This window comes from Anthonomus grandis, chromosome 22 (genome assembly GCF_022605725.1).
Source record: "Anthonomus grandis grandis chromosome 22, icAntGran1.3, whole genome shotgun sequence".
Lineage (NCBI taxonomy): Eukaryota > Metazoa > Arthropoda > Insecta > Coleoptera > Curculionidae > Anthonomus > Anthonomus grandis.
The window spans coordinates 26735707-26757989 of record NC_065567.1 but is presented as its reverse complement, the minus strand read 5'-3'; the positions used below and the strand labels follow the sequence as shown (position 1 = coordinate 26757989).

The following is a 22283-nucleotide window of genomic DNA, read 5'->3' as shown; positions in this document are numbered from 1 at the left end:
AATTATGGTTTTGTTTAAGAAGTAACGTTCAACTGTAAATTATTCTGAAAACAGCACATGTGAAATAACTTAACAATTGATAATGGGGATATTCACTTATATTTATCTGATCTCCCAAAACTATAGATATAGCGTGGCACATCGAAAACAGTCCAGCAAGGTTTGAGGCCCTTTTTTAAAAAAATGCTCGGACCCCTTGATTTTTAGGCGATAATTTTTTTTAATACATTCAACCCCTTGGTGGGGGAATCTTAAATAGGGGGTCAAGTGATCGCTTATTTTAAAGGTCTTTTTATTCCAGTTATAACTGCCAAGTTTGAATTTGCTATCTTGAGTTTTTGCAGTATGACAGCTTGTCAAATATTTTGAAACAATACCATTGTTTAATACTTTTAGCGCTAGTTTTTAAAGGTTCTTGATTAACAAAACAAAAACGCTCGCACCCGTCGATTTTTTTAGAAACACGATTTTTTGTTTATATTTTTGACCCCACAACTTCAACTCCATAGCGGGGGCGACATTCACCCTTATTTTTTAAATAGGAAGGGATGTGTTGTGATAGATCTTTTAAATGGGCTCTCAATTTGCTTTATAATGACTATCACAACACACCCCTTCCCACTTCAAAAATAAGGGTGAATGTCGTCTCCACTAAGTTGTGGGGTTTAAAATTGAAACAAAAAATTATTTTTCTAGAATCAGAAATCGAGGGGTGGCGCGAGCGTTTTTGTTTTGTAAATCAAGAACCTCTAAAAACTAGCGCTAAAAGTATTAAACAATGGTATTGTTTTAAAATCTTTAACAAGCTGTCGTAGTGCGAAAACTCAAGGTAGCAATTTCAAACGTGGCAGTTGTAACTAGAATAAAAAGACCTTTAAAATAAGCTTCTTTATCATCACTTGACCCTCACTCCTATTTAAGATTTTGGGGAGGGGGGGAGGTTGCAACCATGTTGTGTCTTCAAAAAATCAAGAACCAACCCAAGCTTCCTAAATTGGGTTTAGCAAAAAAAAATAGATCAAATGATAAATGACAAGAGGGATCATTAAGAAAAGTTTTTTTTCAGTTCCAGCTAATTTGGAATACATAATTTTTTCATCGACTTTTAAAGCCTGATCGTCCTAAAATGATTCGCCCACAACGAGATTTTTATTATTTTACCATAATAAAGTATTAAAACAAATTATTTTTGTATAATGAGCCAGGTGGGCGAGCACCTCGACAGACCGTTATTAGTAATACTAACACAAGAAAACCTACCATTATGTTAATAATTTTTTGCGTTTTTTTTTTTTAAATTCAATTTCAGTTCTAAAGCACTCATGATTAAGCGAGCTTGATTTGTTGCAAAAATGGGTTTCATTTTTTTTTGCTCTTTTGATGGTAATTGGATTCCTGTCAGTAATTCTATTATGGTTACCTGATGTCTGCCCACATTTTTAATTAAAAGGATTGTAATTATTAAATGAATTAGTAATGAGAATCTTAAAGGAAAAATCTAATTTAGATTCATTAAATTTACATTACATCTCCATCAATATTTGATCACTCTCCTATAGTAAAGAGATGTGAATATTCTTGAAGAACTACAGAAACCTGATAAGATTCCAAAGGTAAATTCTTTCTTTAAAATGTGATACTGAATAACTTCGAAGTCCCGTAATTGAATTAAACCGACTTCAACACATGTTTTTCCAAGCGTTTTAAAGAGGATCAAGTCGAATATCATATTATCATCGTAAACGGCCTATCGGTGTGTGCAAGGACGTTGCCTTTCTTAAGCGTAAAGTTCTCGGTTCGAAGGACCAATGACCGGGCTACGTTGTGCAACTGGGACGACCTTCCAAGGACGCGCATTTCGAATTTTCAGTCAACTGATTGACTCACCGGTGGTCAAACCAACATTTTACAACCCTAAAAAAGTTCTATGTTCAGCATAATTGATGAAGCCTAAATTTTAAAACTGCTACAGAGTTTTTAAAATGAATCAATTAATGCTTTGAATAGTCTAAACCTTTTCCTGCAGACATTATTCTAAATCAAAAACTTAAACTGACAAAAATCAAATTATAGGGATTTTGGCTTATAAGGTATCACTCATGCTCTGGGAGAGCTGACTTGATGTTCATCCATCTGTTACCTGAACCTTTTTGTACGCTCATATTGTGTACAAACTATTCAATACTTTTAACTTGGACAGTTTTCAAATCAAAATAAATTCCAAGGGTTGTTAAGTATGCTAAACTCAATGTGGTTTTTATATCATGCATACCAAACTATTTGCATAAAATATTTAAATTAGTTATTTTCGTAAAATTTTATTGTGGTAAAACCTTTGCTTAATATTAGGATATGGTGTACAATGATTTTATTAGATAAAGTTGAAACTTGGTAACTTAGATCTACCATATACAATCCTTACAAAGGAAACTTACTAGGTCCTGCTTATTAATATAGTGTACATTAACAACTGAATCGCATTGAAATGTTCTACTTTGCCTTATTCAATCAATGATTAAATATGGTACAATTTTCTGGAGCTCATCTAGTGAAGCAATTTTAAATGTCAAAAAAGGAATTATTAGATGTATGCTGCATTTGGGACCTACAGACTTTTGTAGGAATCCTTTTTGGTCACTTATTATTTATCCTCAATATGTTTGTAAAAAAGCACAGAACTTCATTCTTAATGAATTCCCATTATTATTCTGATGACTTGGCCATAGTAACCAGGACCAGAGACCAACTCGCATTCTCACTATATCATTCTACCTTTTTATAAAAGAGGTGCACATTACAGGGTGGCGAGGAGTTAGCAAATGCTTCCACAAAATATACAATGTAGTGAAAACTTCAATCCATTTAAGAGAGCAGAGATGGATCTATTACTAGACAGGCATTACTACTCTTTTACTTTTACTTAATTGTTACAATGTGTCCTTATTAATGGTTTATTTCTTTTTCTTCACATTGTTTTTAAATTGATATTTTGCAATTTAAATGGTTATGTTTTATTTAAGATAAGTTGTTACTATATCAGTTAAAGTGTATCTGTTTTTTTTTTCTTTTCTCTTTTTGATGTTGCTTTGTCATTGTATATGATTTAGTTGGCAATAAATGGTTATTATTATTAAGTTGTCTTTCAACTTTTAAATCTCAACCTTCTGTTTCTTTGTTTTAAGATTGAGTGTCTACTACTTTTAAGACCATAGTAAAAAGATTCTATTTTATGTAGAATAAGGAACAATCTATGTTGGATTCCATTCCCAGCACAATTCCTATCCCCTTTTTCCCAAAGTGTTCGACTGATTCTAAATGTTTCTGTTCTAAAACTTGAGGTTTTATTTTATGTAGAATAAATGATAATCTCTGTAGGATCAGGCTCAATGAACACACTCTCATCCTGAATGGAAGAATTTCAAGGTTTCTTAGCTTGAGGGATATAAGCATTGTCTTTTAAGGAATTTTTTATTAAAGTTGCTTTTTCTATTTTTAGGTTATGTTCTTCATTTTTAACGTTTTAACAGGAAAAATTTCTACAGGTGGCAACACTGGTATCAAAGTTTCATTGAACTAATCTAACCTAAAATCAATTTAATTTTAAGGTTAGATTGTTGATTAATACAACTAATTATTCAAGCACCCTCCAAAAGTCATTAAATGTACTTGGAACAGGAATTATTACCTATACTTGTAAATTAATGTAAGTAAATGGAATTTTTATAGATTTCCTTAAAAAAAAAATGAAAAACCTGGTACCTGCAATAATTGAAGAAAAAGGTCAATAGGACTCTTTATGTAAATTCTTGGACATCAGGTAGATGTTTCTGAGAAAGGTTTATTAAATCATCCTTTTAATTTAAACTTGTAAAAATCTTAAAAATTTAAGACCAATGTAATAAAATTCATCAAATACCTAAAAAAAATGTTCAAATTGAATATTTGTTTAAGAAATGGTACCATTTGTACCATTCATGTGGCCTATTGTCCCATTGAGGGCATTACTAACATAAAATCTTCTTTGTTCTAACTGTAATGGTGTAAATCCTTTGTTCTTTTACTAGTTCTTTTGAGAATGTGTTTTATAAATAGCCAAGTTTATGTGTTATGGGCTTTTTTTCCATTCTTTTATTACAGGTAACGGCTGGTTTTGAAATACCTTTACTACTTATACAGCAACAGCTGAAAATTAAATGGTTCATTATATTAAGTCACTGTTTTATTTAGCATGATATCTAAATGTATACACACCAGATTATTTAAATAAAAAAGTAATTCTTGATAATAATGTATTAGCAGTAATAATATTTGCTATAAGGAAGTTGATAATTTTTTTTAGCGCAGACACAACATAGCGAGACAAAACATAAATTCCCTTGAACTTTATTTTATCAACTTTTCATCTTTCAGAGGCATATAGGGAAATACTCAAAAGAACATAACTTAATCATAAATCCTAATAAAATGAAGATGTTGCTATTTACTAATAAAAAGTCTCATAGAATTATAACTTCAACTATAAAAATTAAATTAGATAATACATTAATTACTGTTTCTGAGAGTATAAAAGTTTTAGGTCTCAAGTTAGATGCCTCTCTTAGATTCAGAGAGCATGTTAGTACTATTCTTCAAAAGAGCTATTTGCGTATGCTTTATGCTAATAAGTCAATATTAAACTTCAAGACTAGGAAAAAACTTGCCGAAACTTTTGTTATGTCAATTATTCAATATTGTCTGATTTTTTTTTCCATGCTTGGACCAGCAGACACAATATCGGTTATAACGTGTACAAAATACCTGCTGTAGACTTATCTTTGACCTAGGAAAGTTTGATCATGTGTCCCAAGGCATGTATGATTTGGGGTGGTTAAAAATACCTTATCTATATAAGTTTTTGTACTGCACCTTAGTATAACGCCTTTATAAGTCCAAAACTCAGATATATTTATTTGAGAAACTTATACCTAGAAATCATGTACATGCTTGAATTATTAGGCAAAACACTCTGACTATGCCCCATCACTCAATGGCTCTCTTTGAATGATCATTCACTTACAACGCAGTCAAATTTGTGAATGTCTTTAGGCCTGATTTTAGCAATGGTCTGTATGTTTTTAAAAAACATTTTAAGAACCTGTTTCTACAGGAATCATTTAGGTAAATCAAAAGATTTTCTTATTTCTGTTAAATGAATATTATTTTATTTTCTACAGATTTTTGTTTTTTTTTTTGTGTAATTTAAGAAGGTTAAGACTTTAAGAGTAGCTTTTAGCTAATCTTCGTCTTTGAAGGCAAAACTATGTAATACTATGTATTTGCTAAATAAAGGCGCTTTATTATTATTATTATTATATGTACATGCAAGAAAGAGCTAGAATATGCTTGTCCTGTCTGGTCTACAAATTATGTATTGTAATATGGTTCAGGTTATACAGTTATACACTACATTCTGAAACACACTTACACCAGGAAAAATCTTCTTTTATGTTAGTAACACACTTTTTATTAACAAGTTACATTGACATTGAACAAAACTGATTAAAGTGTCACAAAATGTGGTCCCTTTTAAAGACCTATGGAACAATTCAGAAATGCTTAGAATTTTCTATCAGTCAAAGCAAGGAAGTATACAAATTTTAGAATATTGAAACTACTAGGATTTACAATAAATCAACCTATATAAACTAATTTGGGGAGCCAATAGGGCTCTGAAACAAGGTGGATAAACTAGATACTATACCAACACTACCCTAAATAATCTGAACTAATCAACTTCAACTACAAATAAAAGTAAAACAGTACAAAAATGCTTTCTCACACATAGGATATAGAACTAGATATATAATATACCTTTGGCAGGATTGAAAAATAAATTGCAACAAAGTTGCTATTAAATATAATTGTATGATTTATTTTCTTTTGTTATAGTACTGGCTGGTCTGTTAATAAACAATATGAATTTGAATAAAAAGGGCATACAATTATGTGGTCTTTCCTATTAGCATAATGGTGAACATTAAAATGCAAAATGTAATACTCCACCTAATACCTTGACCTATGACCAGTTTCCAGGCAACAAGAAATTTGCATTCAAAGGCTCTACATAAATGCATCATCTATTATTGAGAAAACAATTAATTAAAATAAATATGATTAATTGATGCATGACTTAATAATACAATAAAAAAAGAAATCACCTTAATTATACTTCTCAAGAGGAATTTTTGTAACTAGACACTTTTATTTACCAAATTTCCCCTGTTTGCGCAATTATTAATCTTTAATTCTGGCAATGATTAAACATTGTTGATTACTTAATTGAGGTATTTTATTACTCAGTAATATATATATATACATTTTAGTTTTAAGGCTTGGTTTTGATAATGAAGTCAAAACATATTAGAGGTTTTAGGATATTTTGATTAGGGGGTTCTAAGATATTTTATTGTATGAATTATGTATGTTTGTATTTGGGATTTTTTTGTGGAAGTGGGAATTTTTTGCAACAATATACCTATCAATTTTAAACTGCTTTTATTTTTGAATATTTCCTGATGTAAACAGTTTAGATAATCTTTTCCCACCCACCCTTGGGCCTGTGTAATAATTAGATTATTTTTAATTGGTTTGATTATTTAAAGCATTTGTTCTACAGGGTAGATGTTTTTTTTTAAATCTTGATTTTCCTACCATTTAGTTTGTACTGAAAATCTTAAACATAAGAGTATAATAAAATATAATTTTTTTTAGGAATAAAATAAATAGTAACACTGTATCCTTTTAGCAACAAATTTTATTTAAGATAAGAAATCTTTCAGTTCTATTTAATCAGGGATGTATTAATAATATTATAAGTGAACATATTCCCACCCTACTTAATCAAGTGATCTCATGAATACAATATATGCAATAACAGTGAAAAACATGAACAAAAACTGCACCATTACATACTAACACACTTTTTGCATGTTGATCTTGGTTTATCTCAGGTTTATCTGATCTGATTAGATTAAAAAAATTAACATATTGATATTATTCTATTTTTTTTACCTGCCAAGTGGGGTTTTTGGGTCCACTTCATACACATCCATAACATTTTCCTTATGAACGATGCTTTCCAGAACTTCATGTTCCAACTGAAGTAGACCATCACAAGATGTTTTGCACTGCAACATTTTAATTCCTTCTCTGGTATACTGGTGGCACTTAAAAAAATCACTAATCTACACAGTGGGATTATGCCTTTTATACAGTTTTACGAAATCTAGGGCCTACACTCAACCACAATCAAATTTTGGACATAAAGAACGGTTTGGTTGAGAGAAGAGAATAACCTGATTTCAAAACATCTGCCTCAAGGTTTTTTGACGTTACAATAATGCCCGTCTTAACGGAAGTTGAGTTCCCACATGACCCGTAACCGTTGGCAACATTCTAACGACATTTTATAAACACCATGTGCGATCACTAATTCACCAAAAACTAAAAACACGAATCTTGTTCCGTTGGAAACATGAAAAACTGACAATAGAGAAACCCCGTGTGCTGAATGACTACGTAAACTACGTTGCTATGTCATAATGTCATTGTTCTGCACTGGACTGGACTATTATTGGGAAATGAGATATAATATAACGCGGTCATGGCGCCATCTATTTTTTGCTCTCTCTTTCACGTATAGCGGGTTGTCTAGTAACGCAATTAGCGCAGCAACGTTGCCAAACTTTTTTTATTTAAAAACTTCTGAATGTGTGTGAGTGAAGCTAGCGTCTGATTGGATTGAAAACGCAGCATATGTCGGTTGCTGTTATTTAATCAATATAATGCCCGTATCTCCTGAAATTCCCAAGGGATTTCAATAATTTTTTGTCCAGATATTAACAATGAATACCTAAATCGAATTATGGTGGTCCCAAACCCCTACAAACTAAGGTTTCATTGGGGAAATTAATTAAAAAGTCAAATGTTAGAGATGAAAAAGGCTATAGCTCCTAAAATTCTCAAAGGATTTGGATAAAACTTTTTTAGGTAATAAATAATAAGGTTGTAAATCTGTACAAACGAAAGATTTTTTGGCAAAAAATTATTGTTTATTATTTATTACAGGAAAAGTTTGGTCCAAATCCTTTGGGAGGAGTTTTGGAAGCCATTTTCATCTCTTTAATATTTTGCTTTTTAATTAATTTTCACAACGATACCTTAGTTTGTAGAGGTTTGTAACCACCATAAATTGATTTAGTTATTCATTGTTAATATCTGGAAAAAAAATTATTAAAATTCCTTGGGCATTTCAGGAGATACGGACATTTTATCGATTAAAGAACAGCGGGCGCAGACTATAAATAGGTTGCTGGCAACCGACATCTGCTGCGTTTTCGACTTGGACGCTAGCTTCACACACATAATTTCTGAACAGTCTAATTTAAATTAAGAAACAAATACCATTAAAATATCGGGATTAAGCTACAAACAGTAAAACAGTACACTTGGCAATCCAGCCAACGAGTCAAGATGCTGATTACAAACGACACCTTAAACGTCAAAGTCAAACGTCTAATTTTTAATTCAGCAATTCCAGCATAGGGCAAAAGAATCAGAACGTATTTGGGGTCATAAATGGGTGGTTGCGAATTTTTGTGTTCTATGAGTGTGTGTAGTGTTAGTTAGGATACATATATATCCTTCAATAACCTTAAAAACCCTGTAATATTAAAAGTTTAGGGGTTACACTTATTAACAAGGTTTTACCCTGCTTTGCTTGGTAAGCAACTATAATAATTAATATTTAACACTAAACAACCAACATCATGTTTACAATTTTAAAATGCCTACTTAAAAATCAATAAAATTATAAAATAAAATATTAATTTCAGTATTTAAACATGTATAATGGAATAGGACTACAAACACCTCGGGGATCAGGCACCAATGGTCATGTCCAACGCAATTGGGCCTTAGTTCGGTCTTCAGATAAGTCTAAAGCTTATAAAACTGAACAGGAGCTTGTGCTATTAGATAAGGCCAATAATAAACAACCTAATAAGGAAATATTAGATCATGAGAAGAAACGCAAAGTGGAACTGAAATGTGCAGAGTTTGCAGAATTATTGGAAGAACAAGGGTAAGGAAACATTAACTTGTTTTAATAGTGTTTACACTCATCAATCAAACTGTTTCTTTAGTAATGTGCGATTTTCATGTACAATTGGTAACTGTGTTTCTTTAGTTTAAATAAGTAACTATTTGTATTAAAATGAGTCATTTGGTAAAGGCATAGCTTAGCAACTTTTTTGAAAGTCATACCTAAAATTATCGGCAAAGGTTAAAAAAGTTTGTAACTTTATATGAAATAATATTTTAATGCAGGAATAATAAATTTTCAGAAGATTTTTTTTATATTTATAAATTATAATGGTACCTAGAAATATAAACCAAACCTAACCCAACTTTTCAAAAAACCGTACTTAAAATTATGGGAAAATTGGGTTCGGTTTGAACACTAAGATGTGAGGAAACATTTCTATAATGTAATTTTAGGATAATAAGTAAATTTTTTACTCTGATATAATTTCTCAAAAATTCATTTTTCAATGTTCTTATAGTCGAGTTGTGTTGGATTGGGTTAAGTTAGAATTGCACAAATTTCAAGCCTTTTCTCAATTTTGAGTGAGATTTTTAGGAAAGTTGCTTTTAGTAGACCTTTACCAACAATTTTTTAGTCAAATCTAAAAAAAAAAAATTATTATAAAAAGATACCAACAAAAATTGCATTACTCTGTACTACAACAAGCCTAGAACGGCTATTTCATAAACAATGTGAAACTCAACTAACGGGAAGTAAACAGATGTCAGTATAAGTAGCTCTAAGTAATCAGAAAGCAGTCTCAAGTTAAACACTAAGTTTTCAACAAACTTGTTTCAAAAAGACAGATTTTTCATTTTTATCTAAATTCAACACAATTTCTCATTGGTTGGATTTATTTTTTTCAATTTCGAGAAGTTAAAGAAACCAAAAAAAAAATAGTGTCCTATAGGGGCTACAGAAACTTTAGGAATTTTATGATTTAAACTTATATATTGTTTTTCTTTTCAGTTTTTCAGAAGAGGATATCTTGGAAAAGGTGAATAACTATCGAAAGATGCATTTAGGATCCTACAACAAAGTGAGCAAATCTGTTAATGAATGGGGAAAGATCAAGTAAGTCTTTTAAATTATGTTATTTTTTTGAGATGTGAAAGTAGTTCATTTCCAAAGTTATTGCAAATCTACAGACATATGTCCATTTACAGAGTAAAAGGATTTTACAAAATAACTTAATGCAAGTACATAACAGCTAGACATATAAAAAATAAAAAAATTACAGTATTTCTATAAATAGAATTTTAGACTACTGAATCTCATATTAATATGTTAATAATAGGAGAATTTAAACTATAGTTTGTATAAATAGGGGCTGCATATAATAGAGCAATATTTTAGAGTGGTTCTTACTTAAGACACTTTGGATTGTTAAAGTTATTGCTGTTTTGTGACAATAAATCTATATATTTTATATGTTTTAACACTGATATGCATTTAAAAAAAATATTATTGTGATATGTGTGTTGTGAAAATACAAAATAAGTTTCATATTTTTTACAAAGGTCTTAACTTAATAAGCCGAATATTATAATCCAATTTACTAGATGACCCATTTCTCTATTAGTTTGTACTTATTTCATGCAAATACTTATATTTTCAATTAGCTTTGAAGAATAACTAAAGTGATTTCACATAGCTAATTAAATTTTAATAATCCCTTGGAATTTAAATTACAAATAATAACCCTACTTCCAGATAGATCTTATTTTGGAGGAGCCTTGAAAATTGATTATACAATTAGATTCAAAGACTGCATTGTTTATACTTTAAATAGTAAATCATAATTTTTATCAGATTTGACATTTTTAAATATACAAAATTGTTGACCAAGTTGTATTATTTCACTTTTCAGTCTTATATTTTGTATATTTAAATAATGTTAAATAGTGGGTTCATTTAAATATGTATTCTTTTTTTTATATGAAATTGTATGGAAAAGTCAGTATTAGGTAGAAAGAATTATCCAAAGTGTAAATTGAGTTAAACAGGTTGATGTCTTCTTGTATAGCATGATTAATGTGCAGCAACTTCTTCAGCAACTTTAGTTATCTTTCATAGGTGAGTTTGAGAGGATTTGGCGTAAGTGTGCTGACTTCTAGCAGTTTTGCATTTATTTATTTATTTTTTTTGTTCTTAGTGCATGTGTTGTAACTTAGGCTCTAACAGCCCCTGTTTTAGGAGGGAAGTTGAATAGAAATAACCTTTTGTTTCAATATCTAATATGTATATGTATTTACTTTTGATATTACTATGTCAATAATAATTGATTTAATATTATTATTATTATTATATCCATTTAATTTTACTTAAGTTGGTTTACATTTTGTGTAAACTTTGTTCCCTAAAGTTTCAAAAAAATTATCTATGATTTCATATTAGTCATATTGAAATTTTGTTGCATTATTAAAATTTAAAACCATCTCAACCGAACAGCCCAAACTTCAACAAAACTTTCTACCATATAAATTTCCAATATATCATCAATAAAGCCCCTAAAAAATCCTTAAGACCAACGTAATATCCTAGTAAGAAGATCAAATACTTAATCCTTAATAGCTGCAACTTCGGTCTAAGTATAAAAGCGCGTCTCAATTTAAAAAAATCCTAGAAAATCGCATCGCAATTATTGATCTCGGACCGTAAATCCGGCGGATGCTGCGCAAAACCAACATTTCCCCTCTTTGTCGTCGCCTTTTCATCCCCAATTTCCATCCCTGCACCGAGGGAACATTCCAACCGTGCCAATAAAAATGTAGTCAGCCTAAAGCGACGTGTCAAAATCACTCAAGTCTTCCATTAAACCAGTAATTATAGTGATAAATAGTCTTCCGTTAGTTTTATAAGTGTTTTATATTAGTCATATAATGTATCAGAAGAAAAATCTACGCAACAAATTCGTTCTCGACGGGCGACTCTCCACGGAATTCGCAATGCAAAAACCGCGAGTCGTGGACGAGAGGGTTATGTTTGAAAGGCTTTGGCGAGGGGCCCTTTGCCAGGCCTTAGGGGCCAAGGCACCCCTTATTACTAGAAGGAGACAATGTTGCTGCCATTGTGATTGTTTAAATAATTCTTCCCATGTTGGTAACATTGGGACACAAGGGTTTCCTGCAAGGAAAACACTTAGAAGTATCCAAAGGTAGTTGTTACCTACATATTTTATCCTGTAAATTATACAATTCAGGTTGATAGCACGTGCGGCCCTTGTTTCTTTTTTGGTTTGCATTTCAACCCTCTTTTGTGATTCATCAGAGGGTGAATATCGATTTCCGGCAGCGACGGGGTCGCGTGCTTAGTTGACGTCGAGCTTTTCATTAAAGCGTGTGCTTTTTTTTCATATATCCACAGTGCAAGTTTTTCTTTAGGGTTTTTTTTAATGATTGTCTAGTGAATTCTTTACTGTAATGGGCTGTTTCAAGTTCGATAAGTATGTATCCATGAAGTAAGATTTCTATCTAACCAATCAATGGAAAATAATTAGTGTCCCTATATGATTTTTTGGTAAAACTTTCAATATTAAATTAATTTTAAGCATTTTTATAGTGTGACAGAAACTCACCAATTGGCAGAAGCCCAACAAGAGAAGAACGCGAGGCTCCGTGAGGCTTTTGGAATATCGGAGTATTTTGTGGAAGGTAGCAGTTTCGACCATGATAGACAGGCCAAAGAGAAATTGGCCGCGAGTGCTAAAGCGGCCGAGCGAGAAAAAGAGAGAATCTTAAATAAGGAGAAAGAGCTGGACGTCGGGAGGTACGAATTAGTGAGGAGTCCTTCGGTGGAGAGTAGCGAGGAGGACAAGAAGAAGAAAAAAAGGAAACCGAAAGATAGCAGGTAAAATGAGATGTTTTGGAATCATTTTTATTTAGTGTTAGCAAAATTTTTCTTTCACAGTTCATCCAGTGAAGAGTCCAAAAAGAAAAAGAAGAAGAAGTCAAAAAAGAAGGAGAAGTAAGTAAAACCACATACAATTTTATCGTAACTCCATGCCAGTATGTTTTTTAGTGTGTGTTTATTTCAAATTTCAACTTAGTACTTTGAATATGTTTTTTTAATTACATCATAGATGGTATTTTTTTAAATAACGTAAACGTGAATGTTCAAATAACTAATTGATTGGTAATATATTTTTTTTTGCCGTACATCTTAAAAGAAGGCAGTAAGCAGGTAATTATGTATTTAATGGAATCTATTCTGAAAATGGAATAATTGTTATTCATCCTTCCGTTTTTATTTTTTTATTGTGTTTAGCTTGTCCAGGTTTTCGGATTTCCAAGGTGCGTTCTGGCGTTGAAAAATTACGCATTTTTCAGTCTATACACAGAGTTGTGGGGGGGGGATGGGTTTAAAAATATACATTGCTGCAATGTGTCATCCCTTGACGAACTTATTATTTATATTTATCAATAACCCAAAAAACAAATATTGGCACCATATATCTGCTGGATTATTTGTAATTTTTTTAGAACAAACATAGGTAATAGTTAATCACTTCTCGATAGGGATTAGTACAGAGAAAAATGTGGTCAAGTAAGGGCTACACTGAGGGTGGATATTCTTATTCAAGTTTCTGTTTTTTGCCTTTGCAGCAAGTGTATATTTTTAAAACATGCTTTCAGTTACGGAAGTACTTCATACAGTGTGGAACATATGGGAAATTTTAATATTTTTGTTTTCAGAATAAGTTTTAGAGTAAATTTTAATTCCTCCCTCTCTTCCTTCGACTTTACCTAAAATAACCTTTTGGAAAAGTCAGTGAAAACCAGTAACAAATTGAAAAATTCTGTTTTAAGTAAATGGGCCACAATTTTTATGAAGAATCATTTCCAATCAGACAAATATTAGTTATATTTTATGATAGTTATAGTTAGATTTGATGTTATATATATGCTCTGTCATACACTTCCATTGCTGTGCATGGCTATATTTATTTCAACTTATTTTGAAAACAAAAATGTCATGACTTTCCCAAAAAACTTAAATCCAAATTTACAGGTCACACTGTAACCAACGTAATCTCTAATACTGACGTAACTGGAGCACTTAAGTATATTAATTTGTGTGTTGTGCATTTTCGAAAAAAAAAGATAAAACTTCAAAACGGCTAAGACAAGATTTTTTGCCTCTGTAGATCGTCCAGGAAGTCCAGGGATCGTAAGAAAAAGAAACGACAGAGGAGCGAGTCAAGCGATGACGACTCATCCCAGAGTTCTGACGAATCTGAAGAGGAGGGAAAGAAGAAGAAAAAGAAGAAAGAAGAGGTACATATAATAAATTTAATTTTAAATTAGACGTGTTATTTATAACATTTTTATTTTTAGAAAAAGAAATCTAAAAAGAAGAGGGACTCATTGGAAGAATCTTCTGGAAAAAGGTACAGGTATTTTTGTTTTAATACAAGTAGAGAAAACTAAAGGTTTTTGAACTAATTTTTCTTCATAGGTTGTCTGCAAGCAAAAAATCTAAAAAAGACAATGAATTCAAAGAAAAAGAAACAAAGAGTAGACGGGATCATTCAAGGCAACGTAAGAGGAAACGTTCTGAATCACGCGATAGCTCAGCCGATTATAAATCTCGACGAAATGGTCGATCGCCAAGGAGATCACGAAGATCACCTTCAGATAGGAGAGAACCTGAAAAATACAAAGCGAAAACCAAGTCTAGGAGCCCAAACAGACGTAGATCTCCATCGAAAGAAGATCATAAGGAAATCAAAAAGGCTTTTAAAGAAACCCGACATCGATCGAGGTCACCGTCAAAAAGGGACCGAAGCAATTCTCTGGAAACCCGAAAGAATGATAAAAAGCGTAGTAGGTCAGGGTCAAGACAAAGAAAGACTGATCTTAAAAGGAAAAGGTCACATTCTCGAGAGCATAGAAGGCATTTCTCCGAAGATCGAAGAGAGAAGGCAAGCAGGTCAAGATCCAGAGAGAAAAAACTTAAAAGGAAGCGATCAGTTTCTAAGTCAAATAAAAAAGACTATAACAGAGCTCATAGTGGTTCTCCTGAAGCTAAAAGAGATACTAAAAGAAGTAGGTCTAGATCCATGCAAAGAAAGAGGTCAAATTCTAAATCTAAGAGAGATCGAAGCAGTTCTTCTGAGTCTCAAGCCGAAAAAACCGTTAGGTCCAAATCTCCTATAAAACATGACGTGCAGCGTAAAAGATCCAACTCTCGATCCAGAAGAGACCATAGAAGAGCTCGAAGCGATTCCTCAGAAACCAGAAGAGAAAAGGAAAATAAAAGCCACAAGCCTGAAAGGAATGATGCAGACAGAAGAAGGTCCCGATCCAGACGGGACGATCGTAAAAGAGACCGCAGCGCTTCTTTTGACACTCGAAAACAATCAAGTACAGATCGGCGAAACCGAAGTAATTCCCGTCAAAAGACGAGAGAAAAAGACAGAAGCAAAAGCCGCTCACCACCTATTAAACAAAAAACTAAATCTCCTGAACGCAAGAGGCGTTCCAACTCAACCAATCGAAATCGCTCTGGCTCTTCAAAACACCATCTTAGTATTGGGTCCAGTCCACCCAGATCGAAAATCAGCATATCAAATGAGGAAATACCTAGCAGGAGCGATAGTGCTGACAGAAAACGTCGCCCCCTAACTCCGGAAAAACGACGCTCGAAATCCCCGATCTTGGAAAGGCACACCAAATCGAAGACTCCAACTGTACCTTCACCACCGAAATTGAAAAAGGAAAAATATCCCAAATCAAAAAAGCAGGTTCCAGTAGTAAAGTTACGTGAATCGTCAAGCGAACCAGAATCTTCAAATATCAGCGAAAAAGCGGCGGCGGAGGAAGAGAACCAACAAAAGCAAGAGGACAAGGAACTTCGCCTTTTGAAGCTGTTGAAAACGGGACTTGCCGCCAAAGCCAAAGAAACGCTGGAAAAGAAGAAGGAGCAAAATGTGCAACCCGATATGTTTGATATCAAAGTGTTACCTCTTAAGAAGGATACGCCAGCTGAAGGCAAAATAAATAAAGATGATTTTGACATACGTCGCAGTCGAAGCAGGGCATCGAAATCGAGGTCGAAATCTAGAGATAAAAGTTCCTCCGAGGATAGGAGTAGCAAATCGAGTCGTAGCGTGAGTTCTGATTCTAGAAGGTAAGTACCAGTTCTTTTGGTATTATACAGGATGACAATTTGAAAACGGACAGCATTTAATATTGCCTCTATCAGTGATAAAGTATGAAAAGGCGAAACACGTCAATCAGGGGAGACGATTTTTTGAGGCATTTGTTGTCATGCTACTTTTAATCCCCCCCAGTGCACTAACCTCTAAAATTTTAAATAGCAACGTCTATTTCTTTTACCATTTTTGTGTTTTTTATCAAACTCAACAAAATTCTGAATTAACTTCACAAATAACTGAAAAGTATTTTATGCACATTTAAATAATGCAACTCCTTGAAAAATTATGATAATGACAATGAAATACTGGAAACCTTACCTTTACTACTTCATGAATTGTTCAAAATGGGTTCCATTCTTCTCCAAGCACAAGTACAGCCAGTATTCAAATTATTAAAAATATTGAAATTATTTATGAAATTAAATTTCACTGATTCTAAAAGAACATAATATAAATAAGGAACATTAGAAGTCGGAAAATAAAGAACAACTACCTACTTATCATTTGATAGTAGGCATAAGCAAAACGAGGTCTTGTTTTGCCCAAAACGGCAAAAAAATTAAATTGATTTATGATTTGTATTGCCGATATCGAAGACGAAATATAAATAAATAAAAGAATTTGGAATGTATAGTATTCGTAAGTACAAACATTTTTAAACGAAGTGCTTTGAGGCGATGAATGCAGTTTATGTAGAATTTTATAAGGAACGCAAAAATGGTAAAAGAAATAGGAGTTGCCATTTAAAATTTTGGGTGTCAGGGGGTTAAAAGGCTGAGATAGATGTTCGTTTTCAAATTATCACCTTGTATTTGTATGAATTATTGAATCCAGTAGTTCTTAAATTCAATCATATACTTCAGATATAAGAGATTTTATTAAATGAATTGTTTTTCTGTCTTGTCATATTTAGATATGAGCTCCTAGATATATAAAAGTAAATTCAATATTTTTTTAAATAACAGTACACAATAAAATAGATAAACATTTTAAACTCATTTTAACAACATGGATTTTACATAAATTCCTTTAGTTCCAGAAGTAGTTCGCGTTCATCAAGCAGCTGCTCCAGATCTTCTAGGTCCAGTCGATCCAGCTCCTCTCGATCTTCTTATCAGTCGAGTTGCTCCTCGAGAAGATCGAGATCCATCTCGATACCGCGGCGACATGGATCGCCCAGCTTTTTATCACGAAGAAGGATAACAAGGTATTAGGCTGTTTTTTTTTGTGTACAATTACCGATATGGTTATCACGCTACTGTTGTGATTACCGTAACATGCACTATTTTATTGTGTTTTGTGAATTTTTTTTTATTTCCTTCTGTTTAGTAATTTAGTCATTTCACTTATAATTTTTTTTATTTCAGACGCAAGTAGACGAATGAGTTGTAGGCGTGCTTGTAATCCACATTGATTATTTATGGCTGACACTTTATATATTAATATGATGTCCTATTATGATTTTAATAAATTTTTGATTTATTTATTTTATTTTTATTGTTTTGTATTGAGAGGAATGTTTTTTTGATTGCAAAGGTAAGTCTTTTTTTTTTAAGTTCTGTTCAAACAATTTTGTGAAGCATGCAATAAGTAGATTAGGTGAGTTGCATGCTAATAATTTTAACACCAATTAACGCTTATAGATGTATTGTTAACTAACAATTTAACCTTATACTAACACAGTGCAAGAAAACGGCCCATTCCGTATACCAGATCGTCTCCCAGATCACCAAGCAGCGATAGCAGCTCTTGTAGCCCTTATTATTCAGCGAGAAGATCACGGACAGGATCGAGATCAAAAACTAGAAGTCCATCTGTTTGTAGATCCCCAAGCAAATCACCTAGAGTTTAGTTTTTTATGGTTATGTGCAAAACTTAGCAAGATTTATTGCAAACTTAACCGTTTGTTTCAAGTCTTTTTTGTTAAACCAAGTAGTTCGCGTTTAAATAACAGCAATTATTTAAGTGATCTCTCAAACATTCCAAGGTAAACATTTATTATTTATTGAATCCCTTTAAAAATGAAATTATTGTGAAATTGTTATACAGTATTGATGTTGTTAAATGATATTATTTACTAAACAAAGTTCAAAAATATCGATCGATAATGTACCTACTATATAGTTTACATTTTTTTTAAATCCAGAGTAAGTTTTAGCCTATTCAAGGATTTTTTTACTCACTAGTCAAATCTACTCGTGTTTATGTGATATTTTATTTATTTATTTATTTAACTATGCCTTTGTAGGAAGAATGTACTAACTATACACTGTCCTCCATTACGTTCTTGAGTTTTAATCAGATGAAGGACACTGTATATTAACAATTTATGTATTCAATAAACAACTATTATTAACAGAATGTGATTTTTTTTTATTCCCTTTTCAGTTCATATATGTATATCCACACAAAAGTAACGTAAACTCATTATCTGTATGTAGTAGGAGATATAAATCAAACAACAAAACCTTTTAAGATTTATGACAGTAGTTTATTACCTAATATTTGGCACCTACTTAAAATCGAGTTCATAATAATAAATGACAATCTAGTCTAGAAAAAAAATTAAATTATGTCAAGTACTCGCTATTACATTTTACCTTTTACTAATTTAAATCTAAAAAATATTTTATAAAAACCGTTGATACTCACAAAATATATCACATATAAATTAAATATTTAGTTCGACTTCCTAAAACCGCATGCTAAAATTAGTATAATCTGGCTTGGCCAACATTTGCCAGTTATTCAATTCGCATCGTTCCACGTGACTTCCTGGTGAGCCAGTGTTCGAGAGCCAGTAAACACTAAAAATAAATGAACATTTTTCTTATATAAATAAACATAAACAAACATTTTTGGGGGGGAAAACAAGGCATGTTAATTTTATAGTATCCATTTAAGATATTCGCTGTAACGTAAAAAAATACTTCTACTGTATAAAAACAAAACTCGTTAAATAAAAAACGTATTTCAATTGTCTAAAAAAAAAAACAAAAAAAAATAATCAACTGCCTGAAATAACTGTAATGAATAAGTGACTTAGAATAAATTACTTTAATTGCTTGAAAAATTGAAAGCAAATGTACTTCTAATTTTAAGAATAATTTTCTTTTTGTAGAAAAAATATTTTAATTTTTCCAGGCAATTGAGGTAACTTTTTTTGATTTCTTCCAAGCAGTTGAAATAAATTTGCTGTTTTTTTTAGGCTTAGGTTTAAGATATATTATGAGTGCATGTGATTACTATACGCAAGGCAAAACAAGCTTCTTGATTAGGTTAACTATGTGTATATTAAACTTTAGGTTATTATCAATGTGTATCATCAAAAACCTGCTACTGGTCTGCCTATTTATCAGATTATTACCTAACTAGATATTATTCAAGGAGCAATGAAACTCCAACAAATTCGTCTTCGTACATCCACCAACAAACTATTGGAGAAACATCATCGGCCAATTTCAGTAAAATCTTTATAAACTGCATCTCACACTTCAACATTTGTATGCCATGTAATTGTGGAATTGTCCACAAAGATCGTGATCACCACGGATACTTAGTCTGCCCATGTCATTTATGTGACTAAACAGCTTTTTATGACTAAACAACTAAATAAACCTTTAAAACTTTTTCTTAGAACAGACACAAATCTCTCAGAGAGGTATAAACAAAGCTCCTCAGTTCCCACTGATCCAGCTTCCTCAGCAGTACCTCATAACTAACGTAATCGAATGCCTTAGTTGAGTCACAAAATACCGCAGCTAAAATCGTTTCACGATCCATGTTTTCATAGAGATCTTCCAAAAAAGAATATACTTATAACATCTGTAGTATTTTTGTTTAACAGAAAATGAGCTTTTGAAAAAAAACTCATATTGATTTAAATCATTATTGACTTTTTCCAAATGACCTTTGAAAGTATCGATAGAAGAAAAATCGGTCTAAGATCAGAAGAACTATCAAGACCACCTTCCTTCCAAGGCATTTGGAAAATACTCCAGTAGAAAAAGAATTCTTGATATATTCAGTTAAAACTTCAATGGCCCGATCTAGAAGATGCTTTCAAACCAGAGGAGTTTTTTCCTCTAATATCGATAGAGTCAGGGCAGGGCATAGAGAGAGGGCAGGGCTTAAAAAAAACTAATAGGGATCCTTATTACCCATTAAACTTAAAAGATCTGTGCTGGACTATAAAGGAAAAGAAATCGGTCCCATCGTCATAAGTCCTAACATAAGAAATAAAAATAAACCGTTAAATACTTACACTTGTTCTATTCTGGACTTGGGCCCTTGAAGCTTTCCACAGATGGTTCCTTTCTTTGTATTTTTGACCCATCCGGTAATATTTAATTGCTCGCAAATTTCCTTACAGTATTTTGTAAAAGAACAACCTAAAATCGAATGAGAAATTTAATTAAACGGTTTAAAAGAGTCCAAGTTTGCCGCAACCCAATGACGAATACAACAGATGAAATCCACATGCTTTTACGGCGAGTCTGAAAGGGCCTTAAGATTTGCAAATTTGACGTTTACTAGTAAATAAAACTAATTGTCAAATCTGTCATATGTAAAAATGTATAGACAGCATTAGGTTCCTTCAATACTTAAGCTTCCTTCAGAAGCTTACGCAATTATGTTTAGATTCAAAGCCGCAATAAGTTCTACGCACTGACTTTTTACATAAAGTGTTTTTTTATTGATTTTCGTAAATTTTCAGTAAACTAAATCATGCATTCGCGTTAAAGAAGGAAGAAAACTAGACAGCATTAAGTTCTTTTCTTTTAATTTTGCTATATAACCCTAATTAATCAGCTCGCGCAATCAGTTTTAAATTTGGAGTTCTAATAATATCTATTGCATTAAGTCTTTATAAGACTTTACTGTGTAACTTTTAATGTCTTTTCCTAGACAAGTGAAACATTTAGGAAAATTAAAAGAAAATCATCGTTTTGCGTTCAAACGTTTACTCACCTTGTACTTTACCGAATACTTCAAATTCGACTGAAACATTTGGATCAATTAGCACAAGATTACCGTCCATATCCAAAGACATTTAATTAAAAAAAAAATCGATCACAGATTGCACCGATCCGACGCTACCCACCACAAACGTTAAATTAAATTCAATCATCAGATGCAACGGGTTATAATTAAATCTAAATCGAACCAAAACAACTTGCGGCCGAAAAAATGCGATCGAAATGTCGGTCTGGATTCCTTTTTCATGTCGTCGTAATTATAAAAGCGTGTATTCGGTACGCATTATTTAAAATTCAATTTATATTTAAAAAATATTTTTTGAAAGAGTACCACCCTACTGGGGATTTTTAGAACATCCTGAATATCTGTAAAAGTTCTGATGTTTGTCAACCAACGCTGGAATATAAAAACAGTTTTATATTCCCCCTATGGCTTTTTTTATAACTTAAAACCTGGCAAAATATTTATAAGCAACGAAGTTTCCCATAATGTTCGTTAGTCCATATTAAAATCATCGGTTACTGATTTACGGCCGAAATTCCCACATAAAAGCCAAAAGTGCCAAAGTTGAAAGGAGCATAAAATGATCGCTTGTTTGTATGAAAGTCATAAAATCCGCCGACTTGACATAGTCAAACTGTTGTAAATTACGGCAATGTGCGTTCTTGTGGGTAAATATTATTTAATATGTGTAGTAATATGGCCCAATTTAGATTACAAACAAGCAGTTTGCTTAATGGATCTGTACCACTTCGGAGCCTTTTTTTGCACTCGAATAAAACCCAACTTCATTAGCGAATTTTCTTGTTTTTGTTTAGAATCCATTATTGTCATTAACGACATTTGATAACGCATGGTTTTTTTTGTAATTTATTTTTTGAAGTTGGTGATATTGAACAGTGACCAGCTGTCTCGAGTAATTATGATCTATAATTTAGGACCGAGTTTTTATCCTCAAAACCACAATCAGGAATCCCTCTATCAAGTTCTTTTTTAAGTTATATCCAATTATGTCAGTTA

The 22283-nt window shown here is 32.0% G+C and overlaps 3 protein-coding genes across 5 annotated transcripts in view; 1 reads left to right on the top strand and 2 right to left on the bottom strand.

The window, feature by feature from the left end:
• LOC126748308 (death-associated protein kinase related-like) overlaps positions 1-7608 on the bottom strand; it is a 28968-nt gene extending 21360 nt beyond the window's left edge. Inside the window, exon 1 of the mRNA XM_050457445.1 lies at positions 7051-7608. Within this exon, the coding sequence (XP_050313402.1) occupies positions 7051-7175 (125 nt within the window). The 5' untranslated portion in view covers positions 7176-7608. The remainder of the gene's footprint in view (positions 1-7050) is intronic.
• A 948-nt stretch (positions 7609-8556) lies between these two features.
• LOC126748732 (serine/arginine repetitive matrix protein 2) lies at positions 8557-18644 on the top strand. 3 transcript variants are annotated; one of them, XM_050458135.1, is made up of 10 exons: positions 8557-8761; positions 8874-9121; positions 10094-10198; positions 12686-12973; positions 13034-13090; positions 14271-14400; positions 14461-14513; positions 14582-16255; positions 17317-17490; positions 17967-18644. In XM_050458135.1, the coding sequence occupies exons 2-10, from the start codon at positions 8883-8885 to the stop codon at positions 18133-18135; spliced, it is 2889 nt and encodes a 962-aa protein (XP_050314092.1). In that variant the 5' UTR covers positions 8557-8761; positions 8874-8882; the 3' UTR covers positions 18136-18644. The 3 variants fall into 3 exon arrangements, with proteins under 3 accessions (XP_050314092.1, XP_050314094.1, XP_050314093.1); XM_050458137.1 differs by lacking the exon at positions 17967-18644 and adding an exon at positions 17651-17774 and having other exon boundaries at positions 8558-8761; XM_050458136.1 differs by lacking the exons at positions 8557-8761; positions 8874-9121; positions 10094-10198 and adding an exon at positions 11888-12281.
• A 108-nt stretch (positions 18645-18752) lies between these two features.
• On the bottom strand, positions 18753-21421 carry LOC126748734 (acylphosphatase-2-like). Its single transcript, XM_050458138.1, has 3 exons — positions 21255-21421; positions 20548-20674; positions 18753-19090 (listed from the first exon to the last, which is right to left on the bottom strand). The coding sequence occupies exons 1-3, from the start codon at positions 21334-21336 to the stop codon at positions 18976-18978; spliced, it is 324 nt and encodes a 107-aa protein (XP_050314095.1). The 5' UTR covers positions 21337-21421; the 3' UTR covers positions 18753-18975.
• Between the last annotated feature and the right edge of the window lie 862 nt (positions 21422-22283).